This window comes from Haliotis cracherodii, unplaced genomic scaffold, assembly GCF_022045235.1.
Source record: "Haliotis cracherodii isolate W230 unplaced genomic scaffold, xgHalCrac1.p SCAF_9, whole genome shotgun sequence".
Taxonomy (NCBI): Eukaryota; Metazoa; Mollusca; class Gastropoda; order Lepetellida; family Haliotidae; genus Haliotis; species Haliotis cracherodii.
In genome coordinates, this window is record NW_027266343.1 from 31075940 (window position 1) to 31095505 (window position 19566).

The 19566-nt window shown below is 39.3% G+C and overlaps 2 protein-coding genes across 3 annotated transcripts in view; both read left to right on the forward strand.

The window, feature by feature from the left end:
- LOC139452098 (protein mono-ADP-ribosyltransferase PARP14-like) overlaps positions 1 to 12673 on the forward strand; it is a 30261-nt gene extending 17588 nt beyond the window's left edge. For both annotated transcript variants that reach the window (XM_071233415.1, XM_071233416.1), the window contains exons 16-27: positions 397 to 462; positions 2078 to 2260; positions 2638 to 2835; positions 3443 to 3604; positions 4182 to 4247; positions 4736 to 4918; positions 5271 to 5468; positions 5916 to 6070; positions 7628 to 8018; positions 9147 to 9307; positions 10373 to 10550; positions 12077 to 12673. In XM_071233415.1, coding sequence (XP_071089516.1) covers positions 397 to 462; positions 2078 to 2260; positions 2638 to 2835; positions 3443 to 3604; positions 4182 to 4247; positions 4736 to 4918; positions 5271 to 5468; positions 5916 to 6070; positions 7628 to 8018; positions 9147 to 9307; positions 10373 to 10550; positions 12077 to 12366 — 2231 coding nt within the window. In that variant the 3' untranslated portion in view covers positions 12367 to 12673. The remainder of the gene's footprint in view (positions 1 to 396; positions 463 to 2077; positions 2261 to 2637; positions 2836 to 3442; positions 3605 to 4181; positions 4248 to 4735; positions 4919 to 5270; positions 5469 to 5915; positions 6071 to 7627; positions 8019 to 9146; positions 9308 to 10372; positions 10551 to 12076) is intronic.
- Positions 590 to 1564, forward strand: LOC139452922 (uncharacterized). The gene has a single exon (XM_071234544.1). The coding sequence runs from the start codon at positions 590 to 592 to the stop codon at positions 1562 to 1564; it is 975 nt and encodes a 324-aa protein (XP_071090645.1).
- Positions 12674 to 19566: the final 6893 nt, after the last annotated feature.

Sequence of the window (19566 nt, forward strand, 5' to 3'; positions counted from 1 at the left end):
TCCGACGCATGTTGCTCATTTTGAATGTTAAAAAATATATAACCGTGATATTATTTTATGACTTTATTATAACCTGTTTAGATTTGGGCCAAGAAACAGCACATACTTTACTGTCTTGTTGCTCCTTAGTAGGGATTGCGGGGTAGACTAGGTCCCAAACAACCTAAAGGGATTGGCGACAAAAGAGATCGGGTAGTCATGACTTGGTTGATTGCGATAGTGTGGGACAATGGTGATAATTTCGATCACTGGATTGTCTGGTCCAGACTCTATTACTTACAGAAGCGCCGTCATATATCTGGTATATTGAGCATCGTTAGACAAGAAAAGTCAGTAAATAGTGAGCCTATTTGCACATGTTGACATATTGAATATTTCCACGATTTTCTGTTCCAGGTGCTGTGTCCGTAGCTATCGCCACAGCATGCGGAAAAGACATGACGTCACAATGCCAAATGAAAGGTAAGGAACAAGTGCTTGTTTGGAAAAACAACGAGAATCGTTTTACATTCAAAAACAAGTATTCTTTGTACCTTGAATATGTGGTTCAATACAATAAATCAGCTGCGGCTCCTGCAGTAAGTCAGCCATGTTCATACATACGGATGTGATCAGCTGCGGCTCCTGTAGTAAGTCAGCCATGTTCATACACACAGGTGTGATCAGCTGCGGCTCCTGTAGTACGTCAGCCATGTTCATACACACAGATGTGATCAGCTGCGCCTCCTGTAGTAAGTCAGCCATGTTCATACACACAGGTGTGATCGGCTGCGGCTCCTGTAGTAAGTCAGCCATGTTCATATACACAGGTGTGATCAGCTGCGGCTCCTGTAGTACGTCAGCCATGTTCATACACACAGATGTGATCAGCTGCGGCTCCTGTAGTAAGTCAGCCATGTTCATACACACAGGTGTCATCAGCTGCGGCTCCTGTAGTGAGTCAGCCATGTTCATACACACAGGTGTGATCAGCTGCGGCTCCTGTAGTAAGTCAGTTATGTTCATACATACAGGTGTGATCAGCTGCGGCTCCTGTAGTAAGTCAGCCATGTTAATACACACAGGTGTGATCAGCTGCGGCTCCTGTAGTAAGTCAGCCATGTTCATACACACAGGTATAAATAGCTGCGGCTCCTCTAGTAAGTCAGCCATGTTCATACACACAGGTGTGATCAGCTGCGGCTCCTGTAGTAAGTCAGCCATGTTCATACACACAGGTATAAATAGCTGCGGCTCCTCTAGTAAGTCAGCCATGTTCATACACACAGGTGTGATCAGCTGCGCCTCCTGTAGTAAGTCAGCAATTTTCATACATACAGGTGCGATCGGCTGCGGCTCCTGTAGTACGTCAGCCATGTTCATACACACAGGTATAAATAGCTGCGGCTCCTCTAGTAAGTCAGCCATGTTCATACACACAGGTGTGATCAGCTGCGCCTCCTGTAGTAAGTCAGCAATTTTCATACATACAGGTGCGATCGGCTGCGGCTCCTGTAGTACGTCAACCATGTTCATACACACAGGTGCGATCAGCTGCGGCTCCTGTAGTAAGTCTCCTGTATAAATAGCTGCAGCGTCTGTAGTGAGTCAGCCATGTTCATACACACAGGTGTGATCAGCTGCGGCTCCTGTAGTAAGTCAGTTATGTTCATACATACAGGTGTGATTAGCTGCGGCTCCTGTAGTAATTCAGCCATGTTAATACACACAGGTGTCATCAGCTGCGGCTCCTGTAGTAAGTCAGCCATGTTCATACACACAGGTGCGATCAGCTGCGGCTCCTGTAGTAAGTCTCCTGTATAAATAGCTGCAGCGTCTGTAGTGAGTCAGCCATGTTCATACACACAGGTGTGATCAGCTGCGGCTCCTGTAGTAAGTCAGCAATGTTCATACACACAGGTATAAATAGCTGCGGTTCTCTATGAAAAATATATGCAGTGTGTGTTCTAGGCTTTGCACAAATAGTGTGTTATACAAAGATACCTGCGCAGCAACATCTTTCTCCTTTAAAAACGTGCGTGTGTTTATGGAAACTCGATAATTCCAAAGACTGATCAGAACCATACTTTATATATAGTGTACGAAATGAGGCAGAACGGAGTTGTCAGCACGACAGCGAAAGGTCTGAAGTGTAGCTACGTCTTACATGTGGCGGGGGACCATTTTGGCAATGACTGGAAGAAAGTTGTCCTCACATGTTTGAGAGAGGCAGACGTATTGGGTGATGCGCGCTCAATTGCCCTTCCGGTCCTTGGAACAGGTAGGTTCAAGGATTATTTCTTTCAAGTTAATAATAAAATAATGATAATATGGTGTTCAATGAATGAATATGTACCGTGGTAATATACCTATATTTATTCATATATATTAATGTTTCGTTCCCAAATATACTACAAGTCAACTATAGGTCACTATATAGTGAGTGAATGAGTGATTGAGTGATATTGTTAAGTGAGTGTCATTTTACGCCACTTTAATCAGTATTCTAGCAATATCACGGCGGGGACACTAGAAAAAACTGCTTTACATTTTGTACCCATGTGGGGAGTCGAACACTTTAACCACTAGCCTACCCCACCACCACCCTTAATAGTTTATGCTAATTATGATAACAATACCGATACTTCATGCCATCAGGTGCTGGTCATGTCAACCCTCAAGAAATATCCGAGATCATGGTTCATGCCTTTGCCGAGTTCGAGCCTCAAGCATCCAACCTGACAGATGTACGGGTGGTTGTGTTCCAGAAGTCAATGTTTCTCACAGTTTCGTCTCAGATGAAGGAATCAGTGAAATCACTGAATCAACAATCCACCATACGAACCCCTGAAACAGGTAAGAAATAAGAGCGGGACTATTTGTCAATATTTGATATAGGATTTATTCCTTTGAACTTTCCTGTAACGTATGATGTGGAGTGAGTGAGTATGGTTTTACGCCGCTTTTAGCAATATTCCAGCAATATCACGGCGGGGGACACCAGAAATGGGCTTCACACATTGTACCCATGTCGGGAATCGAAACCGGGTCTTATCGTTGATAAACATCTCTAGTTCCCTGTTTTCTTGGAGGTAACGTCATGATGAGATGATGAGATACTGATTGTTTTAAGTTCAATTTTCCAGGCAAACTGATCATAGGCGTCACAAGGTCAACATGTGTTCGAGTGTGATAATGAAATAATTATCAAGGCTTCCATTCAATGTCAAAATATTGAATAGCTTAAATTAAAGGTACATTCGGTTTCTTTAGCAACTACTAGTATATATTCAAAGAAAGTTGGCAAAATCACTTCCAATTTCTTAGTGTGTCGTTGGTTTTAAGGTCGTAAAGACCTGTGTTCCCCACATCAAACTGACACGCCTTGCTACAACTGAATACTGTTCAAAGCAGCGTTAACTTAATCTTGCCCGGTCTCTCATCATCTTTGTTTTTGTTACAGGGGTTCGTGGGATTGTTTCAGAAGGTCCCTGGAGCGCCTCCGCAGGCTCTGGTAGCATACAGTTTGGAAATATTACAGTGCAAATGAAACAAGGGGACATAACAGAAGAAGACACAGACTGTATCGTGAACAGCACCAACATGGAACTGGACCTGAAGAAAGGTGGGGCAGCCGTTAGTGAGACTATTAGCAGAAAATAGGAGGAAAAGAGAGGAGCCAATTGATACCATACCATACCTTTGCAGTGCAATATATTAGACAGTTGAATCTATAGCAGAAGATAGCAGGACTATAGAGTAGCCGGATGGTATCATGTGAAGACCATTCCACTTACTTCCATGTAAAGACCATTAGCAGAATAAATGAGTAATATAGAGATGTACTGTACCATAAGGTAAAGAACGTATTAAAGAATGTCAGGGAAATAGTGAATATTTTACTTCCACATTAAGATCATTAAAGGAATTGGAAAGTATAGGTACGTTTTACTAGCACAAATTCACCAGGGACTTACATATGCTCCTTTCAATAAACCTGATAAAGATATACATTTTGTTTTACTGTACACTATATTTAATCAACGATAACGCCTGTATTTACATAATATGCCAGAAGTTGTCTCAATAGATACTTAATGAAATGTAAAGGCAGACGTGTCTTGATATTAGCAAAGTAGTATTACATGATAAACTGAAAGAGGAATGCCTTACGTGTGCTGTGCATGGTATATTTCCTTAAGGTGCTGTCTCAAGTGCTATCATGAAAGCATGTGGCAAAGATATGGAGTCGCAGTGTGCAAAGAAAGGTGAGATTCATATCGATTCTCTGTGCAGTTGTGTAAGACACTTGCTATACCCTGGAGTTGTACATTGTTGATAAAATAACATTTCAGGAAGACTTCAGATATTTTATGTGGAAATGTAACATCAATGTAACATTAATATTAATGTAATCTAGCATTCTGAATGTCATGTGAATTATGTAATCGCTCGTGGTCGGTGTTACACAAGTAGAAAACGAAGCTCACGTCATTGTGAGTATCTATCAAAAAGGGTTTATCCACTAGAATGTTTTGTTGATATGAATGAGAGAAGTAGAGTTCAGTTCCAAGTCCATGGGAAACATCCCCAAAGCAATCATTAGCTCTGGCACGTGAGTATCCAGATTTCAAGGGAATCTGATCCCAATGCATAGTTACATGTTCAAGTCTGGATTGGCACAACTTGTTTCTTTGACTTAACTGCTTTATCGGTAGCATGACCAGAATGCTTGAATTTACATTTGCTGTTACAGTTGATGACATGAGACAGCATGGCGTTATCAGCACGACATCCAAAGGTCTGAAGTGTAAATACGTCCTGCATGTGGCCGGGCACCATTTCGGCAATGACTGGAAGAAAGTAGTCCTTAGCTGTCTGGAAGAGGCAGAAAAACTGCGTGATGCACAGTCAGTAGCATTCCCTTTGCTGGGAACAGGTAACGTGGCTAGAACTGGTAGCAGTCGTTGTGAGTGTGTTAATATATTACATATTATTATTGGTAATGTTTCATCCATGTTTGGATCAGAATATATGTTTTGTTGTAGTTCCCAATCAACAAATGAAGAATATTGGAAAATATAACAGATGTAGTGGTCGTTTTTCGGAACTTGAAAGAAACAGCAGTGGTCAATAATGATAAGAACAACTACAACAACAACAATAATAATACAAATAATATTAATAATAATAAAAAGAAGCTGAAGAGATGTGCAGCAGTCAGAATGTTCCTCTCATACTTTGCATCTATATGTCAGCTTCTATTGTATCAAGCAACATTTTCTGTACAGGCATAGGTAATATACAGCCTGAGGATATTGCCAAGCTTATGTCACAAGCCTTTGCTGAGTTCGGACCTCAAGCTGTTAACATCAGCGATGTTCGAGTAGTTGTATTCCAGGAAGCAATGTTAAAACCATTTGCTGCAATGGTGAAACACTCGGCAGGCACAGGAGGAATACCACAGGCACAATCTATCATTACAAGAGGTAAGTATTTACCAATAAGGTGCAGGGGTTGTATTTGTGCTGTTAACGATTGCAAAGAGATACCCCATAGGAAAATGATCTTTAATAATATTAACTAATATTTCAAACAACTTCAAACTTTCACATCCAAATTCTGCCTTGATATTAGTTTTGTTTTACACAAATTATGGTGAAATGTATTCTACTTTAATTTCCTATAAGAGATGTGCAAGAGAGGGAGAAAGAATATTTTTTTTCTTTGGACCCATCAGACACAAAAATCTCATCAAGCTACCCTAGTTTGTCTGAACAATTAGTAGTTGGAATATAGGCCATGTCGTCATTATTGTCATTATTTTCATAGGCTGGATGGAAAGGGTTTTGTCGTTTTATCTATCAATAAGATAACTGCCTTTACGCTTCCCAAGGATTGGTATGTTCCATCTTGTTCTTCGTACATTTCGTCAGGCACCACTTCGACAGGGAGGGTTGATCTCTTCTTCTTCTCTGACCAATCAGGCAACATAGCCAATGGTATAAAGAACCTGGAAGCACTATGCAAGGAGGCATGGATTACAGAGACATTACAGGACCAAGTGATAACAAAACTAACAGACCATCAGGTTACGATATTCACTTTACTGTAACAATGCCCATTATTTGAGTTTGGAACATGTGTAGTGCCATTAGGGGTTTTGCAAGAAGACAATACCAGCCTTCAACAGTTACTAGTCAAATATGGTCCTAAATCCCGTGAACAGCCTTATACCAGTTAGGATCACAACTTTACAATCATTATGGATCCTGTCAAAACATTTGATAAAATAATGGCCAAAAGAGAAGATGAACCTGTTGAATGTCTTTCAGGGGGACTTAAGTCAGTATGTGATGTTGTCTTTGGTAGAATGAGAAAAATGAAGAAAATAAAACTAGGAAACAATATTGGAATAACAAAATGAAACTGGATGCCCTCGATGAAAAGTTTATAGTAGATCCAACTGACATTGCCTCAAATAACTCTGCCATTGTATAGAAGGATCACTACGCATTCAATGCCTAATCAAAGAGCTTGCCATAAGTTACATCTCAAATAATGCCACAAATAACTGAAGAAATATGCCAAAACCACGCATTGGATTGGCAACACGGGCATTTGGCCAGGCCATTTAACTTAAAGCTTCCGGAATTTCGATTATCTGATATCGTTAAAAAAATATTAACATACCCAATTTCCTTCCACTGATTTACCCACCTGAACTAGAAATATAGGAGACCAGTGAGCCCGCCTCATCCGTCCCTTTCTGTTCAGCAATATTCCAGAAGTTCCAGGCCTTGGTGTCTACATTTCACAACGTTTGAGGTACAATCGAGGATGCTCTTTGTACGAAGATTTAAAAGAGCGTCATACGAATCTTGCACAAAGGCTGTTTGATCAGCGTTACAACAACCACGTATTTAAAGAAGCATTAAATAAGTTTTATGGTAGACATTTGGTCCGTCAATGAGCAAAATGATGTTGTACCACATATTCCCGTGTGATTTATTTTTCAAATGAACAATTGCAATCGGGCTTCACACATTGTACCCATGTGGGGAATCGAACGAAGGCTATTCCTCCACCCCTCTCATGCTTATGATTTGTTGTTTAACGCCGCACTCAGCAATATTCCAGCTATATGGCGGCGATCTGTAAATAATCGAGTCTGGACCAGACAAGCCAGTGATTGACATCATGAGCATCGTTCCAAGCAATTGGGATACGATGACATGCATCAACCAAGTCAGCGAGCCTGACCTGCCGATCCCGTTAGGATCCTCTTACGACAAGCATGCTTATGAAATAGTCGGAATCGTACGACGGACTCTGCTACATATTAATTATTATTATTAAAAAGGTTTTATCGTTTTTGTTTGCAAATGTATTTCTACAAAGAGACCTCTCAAATGTATGTTATTATTTACTAGCCTCTTCAATCCACTTTTGTTTCCCCCTTTTATAATTTGTTGTGAATTTCAATTTCATTTGAAAAATGGTCTTAGATAAATATTCAGATGCTTTGGAATTGTTATTTGCAGCATAATAAATATACTTTCGAATCCCTAATTGTTGGATTAGAAGTAGATACCCTTAGGATGTCGAGCATCCTGACGATTTACTGACACAGAACATATACTTCCAGATTGACACCTTGCATCAACTCTTTGAAGTGGAGCTAAGAGTCGACAGAAACAAAGGAGCTATAGAACTGACAGGACTGACAAGTGATGTTGCGCTTGCCACAGGAAAGGTTATTCAATACCTACGTGACATTGAGAAGGAGGAGAGCGAAACAGAAAGGGCTACCCTACTCTCTCGAACAATACAGTGGGCCTATTTCGAGAAAGATAGTCCTACCGATAAGAAGGACTTTGATAAGAAGGAAAATGCAGCAATCGAAAAGGCATTTACAGACAATAAGAAGTCGTGCAAGGTACCTTTCATGAAGACCAAGATCGAAATCGACTTTTCGTCCTTGGAGGGAACAGCAGCAAAGAAAACATACAATGTCATGCGACGAGACCTTTTGCAGGGTAAGAAAATAGTGTTATCTATGTATAACAGAAAGTGTATCTAAGATGTATCTAAGTATACTAACGGAATAATTAGCTGTGCTTCACATAACTTTCATTAAAAATAAATTGAATATAAAGTTAAATAATGCACTTTTTAATACATCTCTATAAGGTCGAGATTCACAATTTACAAGCGCACGATTAGGATGTTTGGGTGTTCGTTGGGAGCATGATAATTACACACGTGGTATTTGTCATGTGAACAGCACACAATCATTGTAGAACTGTCATGTGCCTATGAAAACATTTTTGTTTAACCGTAACCAACGCTTATGCAGTGCCAGGGCTTGCATATAAACGTTGCTGTAGTGCCATGGCCGACTGTTTCTCCAGAAATCTCCCTGATAGAATAGATATGGGATGAGAGAGATAGACGCCTACGACAGGACGAGAACCAGCCGGTAATGCTAGCTCAGTTGGATTACTCTTTCGTTGACATTTGGAACAATATCCACCCGGCTGCTTTTAATCATCTCGTGTCTTCAATGCACCACCGCTCTGTATCAACGCATATGGTAGTCACATCCGACTGTGGCATTGTTAATTGAGGTGTTACACCACCAATCTGTGAGGGCGTGTGGCTCTGTCTCCTGTTACCATGTATCGGTTATGTCAACGAATTCGTTGTGATAAAACATTGATCAGAAGAGTGATCAAATATTATGTTGATATTTTTAATAACATAACGTTTACACCACTTTATGTGAAGCACAGTTATACTTTTCCGATAGTATATAAAGACACTGGTAAAACGCCATCTGACAACTAAGGCGACGTGTTTGAAGACAAATATATTCAAATTCAATGCCACGATGAATAGGACAACAGATATTATTTATTTATTTGTGATTAGAACACGATGGACAACAAACTGTCAACCCTAATTCGGCATACAGTATTAGCAGATACAGCCATTCATATTTTTCTCAACGATGAGGTCAAGGAGTAGTCTGTTTAAGCAAATACATACGGACCACACTTCTTAACTACGCACTATCCTTACGTGAAGAGAATATATACATTGTGACATTCGTGTAGGTGTCATACTTAATGAAATGTATTTATATCCTACGTGTTGTTTTTCAGAGGCCAAACAATCAATGTTTGACCTACCTCCGAGCTGGCAGAAAATGGCGGATGATGTTAATATCGAGTGTTTTCCAGTCGCAGCTGGCGATGAAGAGTTTAAGACGGTTGAACAAACGTTCATGTCAACTATCAACAACAGCAAAGCCAAGGTTCTTCAGGTACGATACCACAATCTCTATAAAACGCACAGTCGATGAATTTGAAATATCATAATAGTTTTTCCTTGCCTCTGCCTCTCAAAATACAAATATACGCGTAAGCTGAGGAGATTTCCCTTTTAAGTAGGTTCTTGAAAAGCTGTTAAAGTTCGTAAGTCAATATTAACTAAGATCTGATGACATTGACAAAAACTTTACTAAGACTTAGATCCACGTAAATCAGGAAACGTCTGTTTGCAAATCGGTTAAAATATATTACGTCAAACGTCATATGGACCTCTTTCCCGATCTAAATGATATCCTCCAGATGAAGATAGTCATTGAATTTATTGAAGTCTTTATACATAAATACATAATATCAAAATAACGAATAACTTTATCATATGCATGTATTTATGAATTACCATCCAATAGTGACGATACGATGTAACACGGACATGATCTGACACTCTTTACGATACAATGGCATAAAGATATATGGATGTTTTTAAACCTAACACACTCAATTCTATCTGATGTATGGTTCAGACGCGGAGGTGATTCTATTTCCGGAACAGTGCATCATTAACCTCAATATTTATAACACAAAACCAATGATAACATGGCATATTAGATACGGACATGTTTGCATAAAATATGTGCATGTTACATTTGTAACAGAAATAGTAGATTCCTCTTGATCGTCATCTGAATGTCGGATAGAACACCATCTCCGTTGTGTATTACATATGTGCTGTATGTAGAGTCCTCCCATTAAAATAAATTTCTTACCTATGAAGACCTTATCATAAAACTAATTGGAATTTTGTATGGAGACTAGATTATTTTCAGCTGCAGTGGTAAAACCAGATATTTTAATCAAAGCCATGAGCTAGAATAATTTTAATAATATCAAATGGCCGCTCCTTTAGCAACTCCAGGCATTTCAACTTGCACATTATAGTCTGCCAGGACGTGACTTGAAGTGTACCCTTAAAACCTTTGCAGTGGTTTGTAACCTGCGACGTTAACTAACACCTTCCCTGTTACTGAAAAGTACCATCATACATTGCGTATTTGTCATAGGTGACTCGCATTCAGAACAGATCTCTGTATCAGCAATATGCGGCCAAAAAGAAGCAACTTGAGAAGCAGAACCCCCAGGGTACCCAGAACGAGGCATGGCTGTGGCACGGTACCAGCACAGATGCTATAGGCAGCATCAATGCACATGGGTTCAACAGAAGCTATTGTGGGAAAAATGGTATGTATTGCTTCAGACAGACAGGCATATATGACCAAAAGGCCAATAATACATCGCGTATACAATGATATAGTTAATACTTGCTGCGCAATCTTGACATTATAGTTTCGTAGAATATAGAACGGGTCTACAGAAATGCACTTCCTAACAGGCTTCTTAGCCCTCATGTGAAATAAAATAACACGTACACGTACAATAACACGGATAACGTAAGTAACATATTCACACTTTCGATTTGAAGTATATCATACAAATTTTACCCAGATGGTCCGTTTTGTTTAAATACGGTTGCATGTAATCATTTCTTGGACTTGCATATTCTGGACATATTGATAGTACGTGATATTCATCTTCATTGGGGGTCCCCCGCCGTGATATTGCTGGAAGATTGCTAAAAGCGGCGTCAAACCATACACCCTCACTCTTCATTAGGTTGGTTAGAGTATTGACAGGGTGCATAGTCAATTGCCGTGTTTTTGGAAAATCTAGCTGCTCTAATGTTAACATTACGTACATTGCAGCTACATTTGGTTTACATTCGACGGTGATTGTTTCTCATTACATAAGATAATGATGCAATTGAACTTTGGATTTCGGAAGAATATTAAAATAATTTGACTCATGAATTACTCATGTTGATAAATATCTTTACATCTTTTTTCAAAAAATTAAGAAATACCTTTCTGTCACCTACATCTTGTGCAAGCCAGACATGCCCCAAACTATTTTTAAATAATGGTATTCGTCAGAAAAAAACACGGTTTTTCGTCCCCTGCATCATCTTTTCTAATGTGTAAATCATAACATTGTCTGGAGTATCTGTTAATGGTTGTCTGGTAAACCGTATGCAACAAGACAGAACTCTACAGTGAGCATTTATGAACAGCTGGAAGCGACCACTTTCGCTTCAAACAACTTCACTTGCAGCTTTGTAACCTGTGTGCAATAGAAAGTTTGATATAAAGATTATCAATTGCCTCACTAAACTTCCCCTCCTTTATCAGTCACAGCAATGGTTTAACAAGCTTCTGTAGTATTCAATGTGGTGCCAAACGAGTGAACATGGTGAAGGCCCAGACTAACACTTAGTCTCTGAAAAAATTGTGATTTTGATAGAAACAAATAACTCCATGTAAATTGAAATGGAGCCCCATTGAGATGGGAGACTTGCTTCATTTAGGGCTTGTGCATCACAGAAAGGCCTGGGTGGAATGGAAAATAATATGGCCCAGAGACTGTGAGAAAGACAGGGACTATGAAAGGCTGTGAGGCCGGAAGCTTGAGATTGCATAATTTTATATATGTATTCGAATTCCTCAATGGAAATTATCTCAAAAGAAGAGCGATTTTTTTTAAGAACGGTAAATGTGCATATGTTTTTTTCGGATACGATTCACGTTACACATATTTTACTTGTGAAAAGTACATAACGACACCTTTAGATATACACTGTTCGTAGCATTCAAGGAATGGCTACTGGCTCTTCATATTCCAATGTGTCTACAGATAACCGCTTCCAATTTCAGCCACCTACTACGGCCAAGGAGTGTATTTCGCTGTTAATGCCAACTATTCTGCCCAAGATACATACTCCAGACCGGACGCACAAGGGCAGAAATACTTGTACCTGGTTCGAGTCTTGACTGGCGTATATACTTTGGGGAAACCTAAGATGAGAGTTGCACCGTCCAAGACAGGAAGCACTGGCACTGAGCTGTATGACTCGGTCGTGAACGATATTAACAATCCTGTCATGTACGTTGTGTTCAATGATACACAGGCTTACCCAGATTATCTGGTCACATTCCGACCTTGAAGTGGTGTAAATGTGTATACAAGTTTGTATTTGTTAGAAACCAATTGTGTTGACGTATAATGTAACCTTTCAGTAAAGTTAGAAGCATCCATATTTTATTTGCAATTTTTGAATATCCCACATACATTAGTAATTCCGTGAGCAGCAGCGCTCTAACCTGTACATGTATTGTTGTGAGTTAGTATGGTTTTACGTGTTTATTGAAATAGTATCACATTTAACCTCGCTGCAGATATTTTCTTATTTCAAAGTGTAGTTGTAGTTATAGTGATATTGTGTATATTTTGAAATCATATACATCACGTACCTAGGCAAAATACCAGGCTCCTTGTGTGAGAGATTGAAGACTCAGTCACAACAAATTTCACAAAACGAGTAAAGTGTACAGTTTAAAATGTGGAATCAAACTTGCTGTCTGGCTCGTACGTTTGACTCAAGAACTAAATATCCAAGCACAAGGCTTCTGTAGTTGAAGCTCGATGATGGTAATAAGATATTCAATACATCATTTATCTTTGGTTGACAAAGATAATGTTGCAAAAACATACAAAAATTTCAGAAACTGTTTACATAATTACATAATTGTTTGTCTGCTTAATAAGGTTGGAATGTTGTGAAATGAACAAAATATTTTACTGGTAGTTACTTTTATAAAGCTGGCCTACATGACAAGAAATACAAACTTAGGGATATACCTCGAAATGTTGAATGCCCCTCGCCAATTCTCAGGAGGTTGTAATAGCTCAAAGCTCGTAGATATTTAAAGGTTCACTGCGTCAAACAGCAGGTGTTCTATGAAAGGGGAAACCGAACAATGTATATTTCACAACATTTGTTTTCAGAACAAATATTTCTTCAGTACAACCTGAAACCACGAGCAGAGGGAATTTTACAATAATTCATGTTAAAAGACATATTTTGCCCTATTTCTCTCTAACCGATTGTCCAAATACTATCAAACTATATGAGTCTAGCGGTTAAAGCGTTCGCTCGTCACGCCGAACTCTCGGGTTCGATTCCCCACATGGTTACAATGTGTGAAGTCCATTCTTGGTGTCCCCCGCCGACAAAGTGGCGTAAAACCATACTCACTCACTCGCACAAACTTTATGTTTCTGCTGCTTCTGATGCTTGACCTTTTTATGTATATTTACGTTCGTAATTGATCCTATGTCATTGGTTTGCATAGAATACAGTGAAAGTTGGCATTACGTATCAACATCGTTTGTTGCATCTTTTTTGAGTGCATGTCAAAAGTAACGCGGTTGGGCGACCATAGTTGGGGTTTTAGGTTTTGTTAAAACGAAGTTACGTAAACTTTAATGACAGTTGGATAGACACAATCATTTTGCTAACACTCCAATAGTTTGGGTATGGGTACTAAAACGTCCCATAATTTTCATTGAAAGGTCCCCTCCTATAGTTAAACAATAGTGGTCACCCTCCCATAGTATAGCATAGCGTGAATATCACTTGAAGATTAGTTTGAGGCATTAACTTGATCGAGCTTTGTTTTAAGTAGGAGAAAGTCCTCAAAGACCCTAACGGCCTCGAACAAGCTTCACGTGCGAAAATAATCGCGAGATTTCGGACATTCTCCTTTACTTACACATGTAAGATACAGCGAAAAGATATTGAAAGAAGCGTTATTATAATACGATGATAAACCCCATCCACTGCCTTCACATGACAACTGGAAGTAGTAACAACAATGTTAATAAACTGAGGTAGTATCATGTGGCTTCATGTTAGGATACCAATACCAATAAGTACCAATAACCTCCTTGAACCATTTGACCAAAAAGAAAGAATGAGAAAGAACGAAACTTGATAAAATTAATATCTTTTTATGGATAACAACTACTTCTTATTCTTTTTGACGAGTTACTTTTTGTCCATTCCACAGGTGTATACCAATGCTAATGATTTAATGCTATGCTTGTCTGAATGCTAGGTGAACTAAAGCTATGATATACGTGGGTTGAGTGCTTATGTTTCCTGTATAGCCCAATGGCAGGCCGTTCAAATGAACCTCCATGTATACACATGCATAAAAGTTAAGCGCCACCCACCATATTTGTGAGCTGTTACTTTTGGCACTTAATGATGACTATTATAACGCGATGTACGATTGTTATAAGCTGTATATGTAAACCTCATGTGGTGCAAAAGTTGTCCCAAAGCAAGTTAATCTTGTGTTCCAAAAGAGCAGAAAGGAATTTTACCGAAGACCAGAAATTGAAGGATTAAAAAACATTGAAAACCTTTTTGTCATGTAACTGTCATGATATCAGCAGACCATATCAGGTGTCACATAGACACCCTAGGGAGTGCCCCATTCGATGCTCATGATGTCAATCACTGGATTGTCTGGTCCAGACTCGATTATTTACAGACCCCCGTCATATAGCTGGAACATTGCTGAGTGCGGCGTTAAACAACAAACCAACCAACCAACCCAAGGGAGTGCAGAGTCTATTGCAAGACAGAAACGTCAGTAACGTGTGTATGATCCACGGACATTGACCACAGTTTCAACCCTACGCCTCATACTCATTACAAGTCGTTGAATGCTTCTCTGAGGCAAACGGATCCATTCTTCATGAAGTGCGGCTTCAAGGCCAGCGAGATTTTGAACTGGTGGATCACGATGTCTGATTTTCCGGCCAAGAATGTCCCAGAGATGCTCAATCGGATTAAGATCCGGATTACAGGCCGGCCAAGGAAGAGTGGCAATAGCTTCTTGACGCAAAAAAGCCAAAACTGCCCGAGATCTGTGTGGTCTAGCATTGTCGTCCATGTAAACAGGTCTTGTCTGAAGAGGATGGTTGTCAAAATGAGGGACTACCACTGGACGTAGAACGGCATCTTGGTATTGTTGGCCATTCAGGTTTCCACGAATTGTCACCAGCGGAAGTTTGCAGCCGAAGGAAACACAACCCCATATCATGACAGACCCCCCGCCACCTACTAAGGTCTTCTGGATGTTCCTTGGTGCAAAACGAGTGTTACGTTGCCTCCAAACACGTATTCGACCATCAACAGTTCGTAGCAGCATTCGACACTCGTCAGACCAATGGATCCTTCTCCAGTTGGCCAAGTTCCATCGACTACGGGCACGACACCATATCAGACGATTCCGCATGTGCCTCTCAGTCAGCTGAGGACGTTTTACTGGTCTTCTGGCGTTATAATCAGCTGCTCTGAGGCGACGCCTTACGGTCTTCGTCGAGAGTCTCTGATGGGTAATCCACTGGGGTCTTAAATCTGTTGAAGTGACAAATGGATTTCGTCTGACTATCCTGAAAAGACGTCTATCCTCTCTGTTAGAGGTCTTTCTTGGCCTACCAGTCCTATGCCTGCCATTGACATCATTGGTTTGACCATGTTTGACAATCAAACGAGTGATAACACTGTGATGACGACCCATTTGTATTGCAATGGCCCTGCATGACATGCCAGCATTTTTCATGCCTATCACTTGCCATCTTTCAGCGTTCGTTAACTTTCTCCTCACCATGGCAGATTTTCAACCTCTATCGGAAGGGGAATCTCACACAGGAGCGAAATGCAACCACGTGTCTGAAACTTGAATTTCACTATTTATAGGGTAGGGGAACTGCATCAACACGTAAAGCACGCTTTCCTTGTGGTATATGGACAAATTTGGGTTCATGAAACTATGGAAGCCTAATTCAGTCGTACATCATCATATTTCGTATTTCCGATTCCCACACGTGAAATCAAGAGACTATGAATATGGTGGCTCTTAACTTTTGTGCATGTGTATATATCAGACTAGGTTATCAAATACCTGGAAGATTCACTCGGAGCCCAACAAGGCTACTTGCAGTTATGTACTTATCTTTATTGTTTTAAAAACTACAAGACGTCGATGGTCAGCCCATAAATGTGCGATATGTTATGTATGAATACTCCACTTTGCAAAATATTTTTAATATACTTATATAAACATGTCATTGAATGTAATCTCATAGGTTTATACTATTTGTATTTCTTGTAAATCATTACTGAAGAATATAGAAAATTAGTCTTTTCGCAATATTTGTATACACAATTTTGATAATTTGGGGTTTGGGGTTTTAAATATTAACATAAGTAGTTATTTTATCTGCTTTCCAACATAATCAACAAATGATAAATAGTAAAAATATATAATGCAATTGTGTTGATAATATACCGTGGGAAACAAATAAGGGAACACCATTTCATTGCAGTGTCCCTTTATTTATTCCCAGATTTTTACCCACAGTGACATCCATAGTTTGGGAACAAAACCTGGAAGACAATAAAGGAGCGCTTGTATTTTCATGTGTTCCCTTATTTGTTTCCCTCAGTATATATTTGATTATACTTATGTTAACAGTATGAGAAATTATGCTTCAATCTAAAACCTGTCCTTTATGAGTTATGATATGTTTATATCCCAATGTCATATGCATGTAATGACTTACTACGAGATTAACCGCAGGGCAAAAGAATGTTGAATGGGGTCTAAAATGAAACAAACAATGGTTATTTGATGGGGATGTGTTTGATACGGGTATCAAAAGCGATATTAGGAGGGTCATATCATTGAGTATCTCACAACAAATGACATGCACATGACATCGCAATGGACATGGTGGTCGCAGTTTCACAGTACACAGTAACAAGCTGAGAGAAGTGTGGATTTTCAAGTGTATACTTTCTTATATTTAACCAATAAATAAACGTTTTGTCTACATTTTAGGGTGTTTTTCATTTCAAATAGGGTCATGTTTTCCACATAACAATGTTCAAATTGGTGCTCCAAAGTCTTGGATTATTGCTCACAAGTATCAATCACTGGATTGTCTGGTCCATACTCGATTATTTACAGACCGACGTCATATAGCATTGTTGAGTGTGTCCTTAAAGTACAAACAAACTTTAACAAACTATGGATTTATTCCTAGTGGATATTCCTAGTGGAGATTCCAAGTGGACATATATCAGTGTACCTGATGATGTTTTGGTCCATGGATTATTGGTGGGTTTTTTCAGTTAACCCAAAACTGATGCAATTATCCTATTTCAACTATTACATTATTTTCACGTGTTTGTTCGGGCAAACACTTGACTTGCCTTTTCATGTGTTTGTGACGGGAGCCACCGGTGGGTCAGGACGCGCTCACTTTTTTGCGAACATCTGGCATCATCACTTTTTGATAGTGATCCATAAACAAATGCTTATGATATAGTCGGAATCGAACGATGGACCCTGGTTTTCGTAGTAATTCTATATGATTATGAATTGTTTTTTGTCAATTTTCACTTTTATGAATACCGAAGCACCTGATTGTCGACACAGGTGACCAAATCATAAATGTAACTGCAGATTCTCGTGGATGAAACAGACTGTTGGAAGTTGAAATACAAGTATCCTAGGCCTAAGGATGTTTTAACTTATGATTATATGGGGCAGGTTGCACTGTTTGATGGTAACTACACACAGTTAGAACCATTTTCGTATCTTCATAGTCACCGGAGTCATAACACAGGTCTCTCTTCTCGCCTGTGTACCAGAGCATTGCTGAAAGAGATGCGAGCGCATAGCAGTGAGGAGATATTTTTTAGAAAGTTGTTTACGTAATTTATCACTGATCATACTTTTTCGCCCGTTTGTATGTGAGATAAAACACTTAGATTTGAATGAACATGTAAATACACGGGTAAAACGAGTAACTGATACGGAGAAACGCGTTTAAACTGAAAACGGAGATTAATGCAGACAATGGAGGTAACTTAATGTGCTTTGTCACCTTTCATCTATTCAAAACAACACCTCAAGTATTCAGGATTAGGTTGAGAACTTTTCTCTTGTAAGAAGTATTCCATTATTTTAATTCAAATGTTTTATTTCCGTACTTAGGATACAATGCATACACAATGTTGACTAATGTTGCATTCTGTAGAACCTAGTTATCTCGAACCCCGTTATCTCGTTTGTACCGATATCTCGAACGTATTCTCTGGTCCCGACTGCCTTACTATGTAATGTGCATACCTCGTTATCTCGAATGTCCGGATATCTCGAAGTTACAACACGGTCCCGCTAGGTTCGAGATAACGGGGTTCGACTGTATACTTTGTTCTGCACAGTTGTGGGTGGTACAAACACATTTTTTAACAAAAAAATAAATTGATGTATATATTTGGAGGTACAATTAATGTATTATGTTATATACTTAATTCTAAACTGAGAACAGAACGTGAACACATGTAGAACATGATACTTATTTTCAACTCTATTAAGGTCACACAGTGTATATTTTCCCGTTTTGCTATCATATCATATATTTTTATATAATCGAGAATTCTCTTTGGCCGAGATTTGATCACTTGACAGTCTTTTGAAATGCATATCGCCTCCAACCCAACGATATTGACTTGAGTCAAAGAAAAAATCCAGGCCTAGTGTATCCCTTGATTTTCAGGCAGCTAGGTGTCTCCCTTCGCGGAGACCCCAGCACGGGACGATCCTAACAACGTAAACATGGCGCCCGCGTCCGATGGTAAACCTAACCGTTTCGCTGATCTCACTGTCATGGCGTCATATTGGACAATATACATTTGAAAAATACCGAACGATCTACTTCGACAGCGCTGAAGGTATTTCGGGAGTAATTAGCTCAGAAAGGAAGCTTCATTGAGTTGGAAATTGTTTATGCAAGAACTGGACAGAAAGCTGGCGAAATTCTGTCTTGAAGCGTGAACCGAAAAAAAGCGACCAATACAGTAATGCCACTCTTATGACCTATCGACTCAGTATTCAATGACACCTTGAACATTCAAGACAAGATATAGATATTACCAAAGGAAGCTGATTCAGTGAATCGTCGAAATATTTCAAAGCAAGGGGAAAAGAACTGAAGCGAATCGGGTTTGCCGAGATCAAGCACTACCCCACTTTAGCCGATGGCGACATGACGAAACTATGTGACTACGTATGTAGCTTCGACAATGCAGTACTTCAGCAACACAAGGTATGTCTATAATAGGATTTCAATATGATTAGGACAATTTCAAAATCATTTTCTTGTCCAATATCGTGAGGAGTTTTAGCTTTTTGAGCTGTGAATAAAATGTGTTCATGTGAATACATTTATTTTAGAGCACAATGAAAAACATTACAAAGTCAATTTCCAAAAGAATTAA